This window comes from Rhopilema esculentum, chromosome 11, assembly GCF_057945365.1.
Source record: "Rhopilema esculentum isolate cy_ngs chromosome 11, ASM5794536v1, whole genome shotgun sequence".
Classification (NCBI taxonomy): Eukaryota; Metazoa; Cnidaria; class Scyphozoa; order Rhizostomeae; family Rhizostomatidae; genus Rhopilema; species Rhopilema esculentum.
In genome coordinates, this window is record NC_142825.1 from 11,686,275 (window position 1) to 11,694,062 (window position 7,788).

The 7,788-nt window shown below is 36.9% G+C and overlaps 1 protein-coding gene across 2 annotated transcripts; it reads right to left on the minus strand.

The window, feature by feature from the left end:
• Window positions 1–386: 386 nt before the first annotated feature.
• Window positions 387–6,304, minus strand: LOC135693203 (uncharacterized). 2 transcript variants are annotated; one of them, XM_065211603.2, is made up of 2 exons: window positions 5,924–6,304; window positions 387–1,433 (listed from the first exon to the last, which is right to left on the minus strand). In XM_065211603.2, exons 1-2 carry the CDS (start codon window positions 6,015–6,017, stop codon window positions 595–597), a joined length of 933 nt encoding a protein of 310 aa, XP_065067675.2. In that variant the 5' UTR covers window positions 6,018–6,304; the 3' UTR covers window positions 387–594. The 2 variants fall into 2 exon arrangements, with proteins under 2 accessions (XP_065067675.2, XP_065067674.2); XM_065211602.2 differs by having other exon boundaries at window positions 387–1,436; window positions 5,924–6,290.
• Window positions 6,305–7,788: the final 1,484 nt, after the last annotated feature.

The following is a 7,788-nucleotide window of genomic DNA, read 5'->3' on the forward strand; positions in this document are numbered from 1 at the left end:
TTAGTTTTATAGTTTAAAAGTATTACGACACTTTACATAAATTGACAGGATTTAAGACACTTATAAATTTATATAAGAACCTCATAAGCCGATTAAAGCAATGGATAATTAGATTGCTGGTTTAGGCCCTTTCCAGTCAACCACTAGATGCTGCCTGCAAAGGGTCCGAGCATTTTTCTTTAGATTTTTACTAACTGAAAAAACTTTTGAAACCTTTATTATTAATTGAAGAGGTTGTTTTATCAGACTATATTGACCTCCTAATGGAACAGACTCCTTTCGAGTTAGGTGCAGCGTATAACAATACCAAATATAGATTTAAAAACCTTCCTTATTATTATGGCTACTTATTTTGAGAATGATTTCCTCTTAAGAAAGCAGACATATTTGTCACTGTTCTCGACTTAATTTATCTACACGCTATTCATATATATATATATCTCTACTGACGCTCTCACAATAAGCCTCTGAAGCTCTAGTGCCGTTGTCAAGACCTAATCCTGTCCCTGTACAACCTAATTGTTACAATAGAACCATGTCTACTTCACAGTTTGTGTATGATGACATTATTGCATGTTTCTCTTTAAGAAAGTTTTATAGAGCTTTTGGTTGGCTGTCTTCCTGCTCAGCTTTGTCATTTGGTGAGACATGGGTGTATGTATGTTTTCTCAACTCAACCTTGTGTTGGAATGACATGCCACAGCGCTCACATGAGAATGGTTTAAAACCCTTGTGCTTACGCGAGTGAGTAATCAGATTGGACGACTGGCTGAACGATTTGCCACAGAATCCACATTGATGCGGCTTCTCGCCTGTGTGAACGTAGGTATGCTTTCGCATGTCTGACTTTTGGTGAAAACGTTTACCACAGAAGTTGCATGCAAAAGGGCGAATGTTCGCATGGATCATCATATGCGTTGAGAGTGTTGATGAGCGTTTAAAAGATTTCCCGCAGACTTTACACGGGTAAATGCGCGGCATGCATCTGTCATCTGGTGACAAGGGTGGCTGGCTATGATAGGCATCTTCAATATGGGTTTTTATAGGCCTTTTCAATCTGTCAGAGAGTTGTGTGTATTTAGCCAGTGAGCTGTTGTTGTTTACTGTCTCCAGGGCTCTGAATGGAGTCGTTCGTGGGTAAAAATACCTTTCATGGAAATTCTTAAGCATCATGGCTTTAGCTTTGCTTTCCATTAGAGGAGAGTGTCTCAGAGGGATTGGCAGGAAAAAATGCGAAGGAGACAAAAATGGGGAGCGACTTAAAATGGCACTTTGGTAGGAATTATGGAATTCTTTATCCTCTGGTGACATTTCATGGCTTGCATTTTTGGGAAGAAAGCTTAAAAAGGGATTGACTTTTTCTTGCTTTGTGATGGAATCATCAGCTTGAATTTTCTTGTTTTTCTTTGCCACTTCCGCTTGATGGTTTTCTGCTTCTGGAAAAATTTGAAAGAAGTTATGATATGTAACACAGAAGTTAAATATTCTATATATAATGCATTTAGCTTAAAAGACTAATGATTGCCACTTTTCTTAGACCACCTACTTTTCTCAACGCTCTACAGTCCCTGCAGTGACTCTTATTCACTGTCTTCTATTCAAGAGGAAATCTCAATGCTATTCATCACTGACTGTGATTTGAACCTTCTATGACGAGCCTAACACGCGCATAGCCTTCACCGCAAAACCATGACATCAATGGGAATTTCAATACCAGTTTACGGAATAACTAAACAGTCTGTTGATCTAGTTTATATTTTTGGTTTCGATTAAAGAATATCGATTAGGGAATGTGAATAGATTTTGCACGCAGAGAACTTGTCAGCTTCATAATAATCCTGGTAATGAGTCATTCAATCACCGACTTTGCTCTTCAGACTTCTCAGTTCTCCCATTAATGGGCTAAAGGTGAGGAATTCAGACATGCGTTGCAAAGAAGAAAACTCAATAGAGATGATCGAGAACTGATGTGGAATTAAGTGTTATCGATCCTCACTACTTTGAACATCTTCCTAAATTAAAATAACATTAATTCTATTTTGAATTTTCTACAAATCGCTGCATGTTAACTTTTTCTGAAGGCGTTGGTTTTAACATGCAATTATCAAGAAAAAATTCAAGTGTCTAGATGTGTTTATAATGTCGCGAAGATTCTCCTTGCACATCTTAAACCCTGTTCAAACCAAAGCAACATTTCTCTTGATTAAGTTCGACATTTGCAAAGTTGTGTTCATCAGTGTCCTGTTGTGTTCAGTAAGACGCACATCGTATCGAACACTTTGACACAATATCTGTTGATCACAGAAACCTAAAGCAAGATTTCTATCAAATAGAGCTTACAGGTCCCCCTTGCGCTTGCGCAGGCTTGACAACGTCGGAAAGAGGTGTTCAAAAGCACTGAACAACGCTCGGCACAACGAAGAAGTCGATTTTCTTTGTTGTGTCGAACATCTTCTTTCAAATTTGAGTCAACATCGCTGAACATCGCCCACATCACTGTACATCGCTCGAGAAGGAGTTGAAGCATACTCAACTTTCCCTCTCTACATATATCGAGTATTGTCTAATGAATTCTTGCATACGTTTTTAACAGGGCCTAGGAGCGATTGTCCACTATCAACAACTTTTGGACACCTAGCTACATACGGAGGATTGTTACTTGATTGCTCCATCTTTTTATATTAAGAGAGCATGCAAGCAAATATTAGTTTTGTTACTAATAAAACTTTACGTAAAAACCCAAGTATATACGCAATTCGGTTGGCAAGAAAGTAAGCTCATTTTGAGTCATTCGGTCTTATCATATTCCCTTACTTTAAGGACTGCCAGCCTTCGAAGCGGCAGTCAATGTGAATATGTTTTGGAAAAAGATTTTTGGTTTTTTTTCACAGTAACAAAGAAAAACATGCCAAAGCAAGGTATTAAACAAACTGAGGAAATAGGAGATATAAGGCAATATTTAGGAAACATAAGGAAGAATATGTAACATTAAAAATATTCCAAGCCGAAGGTACAATAAATAAATCTGGTGATAGGGTGACAGGTTAATCGTTGCCATAATATATGCTCTACCAGGCATGAAAAGCAGACTTTTCCGATTTCAAATCGAAACGATAAACATTTTTTACCTCTCATGAAAAATTTAAAGGCAGTATTTAGAATTTGATAATTCTTGACACGGAATTATTAATAACGAGATAAATGCGTTTGCACGTTTGATTTTTTGAAGTGCCAAGTCAATGTGAAACCAAAGGAACGTTCGACATAAATCAACGAGTGGGTGCATTATTCATTCCGATTCTTGTGGCTTCATTAGGAAATAAATCCGTTACATAAAACTGATTCACAACGCTTTCGCAAACTAAGCAGGTTTTGATTCGCAATACAAACGTTGTTTGTTCCCGCAAGTATGTTTGCCTTGCTTCGTGATTCAGAATTTCTAATCTGGTCCTGTGCGTCATTAGCGCATCGCTAGGGTTTTGATGCCGATTGTGTAGAGGTTGACCTCGTTTCTAAAACAAATGGGCACAAATTCATTTATATTTCATTATGCTTATCGTCATTTTAGCGCTGATGTAGACCACGTGTTCGTGTTAAATTTCGCATCATCACGAGAAGCAATAGAATATCTCAGAAACTTCTTGTCCACTAAGATAGTTAATGAATAAGTGTTTTTTAACTACAGTAGAATCACGTTATTTCGATCTCCGCTTTTAAAAAAGATTCGCTTGTACGATCTAAAAGTCCAGAACCTTGGAATATACTCCCCCAGTATGACAAATCCAGGGTATAACGAACGTCCGTCATGCCAGGTATCTATAAAGGAGTCTTTAACACAAACCTAGAAAAACCTTAATTTAGAACAAACCTTAAAACTACTTAAAACCTCACAAAAAAAGTTCGTAAAGTTTTTGCCTTACTTCTGGTGGAGATGGGGCACTAAAAGGATTTGATTTTCACCATTTGAACCTGTGGCTGTCGATATCATATACGAGTGCCAATAATTTATTGGTACTCTATTTCGTACAAGATTGTGATGTATATTCATACTTCTGTGTTGCCCATACACAATCAAGTCAGTTTCTAGATTTAATGTGGTGTATACACTTCTTCTAACCAAGGTCCAAGACTGGGCTCTTTTCTATCTTCTTCGAAAGTCAATCGACCCATCTCACTTTTCAAGCCGTCTTTATTTTAGAAAGTAACATCAGGGAGATCGAGGCTTGGGAACAAATCTCGTGATAATTAGATTTAGATGTTACTCGATGTTACTGAGAAAAAACCAAACAGCTTGTTCTATAACATATCCACACTGACTACCCCGTTATTCCTGGACTGTTATTCCTGGAAGAAAAGGAATATGACAAGAAGGAAAGACTCTAAAGGAGCAGATAACTGCTTTTCTTGCTAACCGATTTGCGTATATGTGTAGCGCATTCATGACAGTTGTCTACATTGATTGCCAAAAGTCCATGGAACAGCTAAATATTTCAGCACAGATTTGCATTTTTCATTTCTTTTTTGTGTCTCTAATAGACAAACTCTCCTCGCCCTTAAACCAAGTACATTAAACCATAAGTGACAAAAAGTTTTATCACAATGCTAACTTTATATGACAACATTGTTTGAAGATAGCGGGGAATGGCTGCATACAAACGATTGAAAAGTCACAAAAGGCTCGGCAGTGATTGTACCTATTGAATCTATAACTTTGATGATGTCGAGACCCTCACTGCACTGGTTTTAAGGTCCTCTGCGCTACAGCAGACTTGGGAACTGCAATCTTTCAAAGACTTTCGAGAAAAATGAATTCTATTTTTCTAGATCAAACTGCAGGACTTTTGAGAGTAAATCCCGGTATTTTAATATCGTTATCTTTAAGTTCCTTTATTGCCCTATTGAAGGTATATGATGTAATAATTGACTGGCATTCATTTCTAAGCTTAAGCATAACAATTACTTCACTTGTTATCATTACCTGAATTGTGCTTTGCTGATCAGCACGAATCATACAGCACGATATAGCAATATATCATTCTAGCAGATAAGAGACAGGGTAAAATGCTTGCAGGAATGCCTTTGGTCAAGATTTTTGCATTGTATTGATCATTTACTTCATAAGAGTGTTGTTTTTTTCTTCAAATTATAAACTTCAAATGATAATTAAAATGTTCAATATGCGGTAAATCAAAATTCAAAAAACAGATAGATAGATAGATAGATAGATAAACTTTATTTACAGAGGATAAACCTGGTTAGACTAACTAATCTTCCCCAGGGTCCTCTCTACTAACTACGCTATAAGAATATAATACTATTATTAAAAAAAATGTCCTTTAAGTTTTTAAAAAGCCTAGTAACAATTTTGTTTAAAGTAAATTTTAAGTATTTAAATCTGAAACGTCAAGGTAATGCTGATACACTTTTCTCTTGAAAATTCCCAGTGACGTTGACTGTCTAATGTTAAGTGGAAGTTCATTCCATATTTTACTTCCTTTTATTGATATTGACTGATCAACCTTTTTCAGTTTTGATCTGGGCACATACAAGTTTTTGTGTGATGAACTTCTCGTCAATCGCTGTTTAATCTGATTTTGATGAGTAAACAAAAAACTTGCAAATTTTATTTGTGACTGAGCAGACAGAATCACTAATCAAACACTTTTTGCCCCTGTAAACGAAAGGTGACATCGCATTGATCTTGCACTAAGCAAGCAAGCTATATCAAAGTTGGAGCAGAAAACGACTCCCGTATTCTTGAGTAGGTTGGCCAGTTCCCTATCTGCAGATATATCAATTTGTTCATGCAGAATTGCATTTTGCAATGCAATTATCTTTCCAGTAGGTTTATAGATTCCCGTCATTTACATTTAATAAAGGTAATATGAATCTTCAATCCTCAAAATTAAATATTAAATCCTACCTGATCTTTGTTGCGGTTCAATCTCAGCAGCGCAGCCTTTATGTTCTTCATCTTTGATTTTCTTACTCCTTTTCAGAAGAAAAGCCCTCGGCATCTTTTCTTCTTCTCACTTGAGCTTTCTGAAATCTCAATTTTTCGATGCAGTAGCCTTTCAATTTTTGATGACTCGCAACTTGCACGGAATTGATGGAAAATTCTTCAGCAAATGAGCTACACCCAGTTGTGTTGAGAAACTGCTTCGGGATTTCAGCAGAACGCGAAAGACCAGTGAAGAAGTGAATATGGTACGGGTGGCGGAATCCAGTGCAGCTCCAATCCAACTAACAGTTTGTTGTATAGAACCTGTGCTTTAAAGTGTAGACTCGCGTTGTTTTGAAACTGCGTTTTCAGCTGTAAAAGCACAAGCTGCTTAAAATGCCAAAATGTTAGACAACGCGTATAGCGATACAAAAAGACCCTCACGGTCCCAGAATTTGGGCACCAATGCTGAATACAGTTCGTTGTTTTGGGGGGATTTCCTGAGTAATCAATGCTGTGATTTGATTCTTTCGTGATTGTCTCATAACTCTTGATAAGAATTGTTAAGCATGGTAAAGTAAGAAGGGATTTAATCTCATTTTCAGTTTTACTGATGAAATATGATAGTTTTAAAATCACCTATAACACAACGTAGATAACATTCGCCTTTAACTCGAAATTGATGACAGTGAGACAAACAAATGTCTAGGTTTTCCAAGGAAAATTCTTAAAGATTTTTAACTTTTCTCGAGGTTGCTAAAGCTGTTTTTATATAGAGAAAAGAGTGTGTATCAACGATCAATCTTATAAAAAAGTGTGTATGAATAAAATAGTGTGAGGCTTACAGAAATTTTAGGCTATGATCAAAATGAACTTTTTTTTAATTTTGCTTGGTTTTATGAAGAAAATATATTCAGTACCAATGAGTGATTAAACATCACATTTTTGTATGTCCTTAACAGTCTTGGAGCAAACATTCTACAAATAAAAGTGCAGATTGTAAATGTAACCTTTAGTTCTTATCTGGTATTTAGAATTGTGGTACCATAGAGCCCTAGACTCACAACAGAGAAGAACATTTTTGCTCACAGAGGGCAGCATGCTATGACATGGAAGCCTAATTGTAGTGGCTGAGGGCACAGGAAACACTTGCCCCCTCCCAACCTTATAGAAATAGAGGTTAAGTGTTTATTTGCAGGTCATGGAGGTGCTTCCTTTTGCGTAAATTTGCCCCCCCCCCTCCCTTTTGAAATGCTTCATGCGTTTATGCTTGCAAATCTTAGACACATGGAAAATTGATCGTGTCTTGTGACTCATTGGCCAACTGACGCAGCCTTGCTGCACGGTTGAATCTTCTGAGCTATGAATATTTAATAAATACATCGACAAACAGGAATATTTCTGATTGATTGAGAATCGGCGAAAGTGTGCTTTTATAGCTGCTCAGGTTTTCGCATTCAGTTGCTGTAACCAAGAGTTCATTCAGCATTGTTTTGGTCAAGCCTGCTTTCGTCAATTGCACACAATGCAACACGTCTGAAATCGATTGGGTCGCGATTGTTGAAGTTGATCCACAAATCGTAAAACGGCATGACTGCGTCAAACAGCTCTTTTTATATTGCCAGTGGTCAACAACGTCATTGAGACTGAAAGGGGTAAGCTGGTTGACGCCCACCTTTTGTAATGAAAAAGGATTTCTATCTCCCACCATCATTTAGACGATCAATGTCATTTTTCATAAGAAACTGTCTATATAAAACCAAGTCCTATGATCATGATCATGACTCATTCTTAAAAAGCTGTTTGAAAACTGCTTTAATGATGGATTGAAAAAGATTCTTTAAATA

Coding starts and splice junctions, on each gene's coding strand:
- LOC135693203 (XM_065211602.2), bottom strand. CDS start 6,017: ATGCCGAGGGCTTTTCTTCTGAAAAGGAGTAAGAAAATCAAAGATGAA. Junction 1,437..5,923: donor TGAACCGCAACAAAGATCAG/GTAGGATTTAAT, acceptor AAATTTTTCCAG/AAGCAGAAAACCATCAAGCG.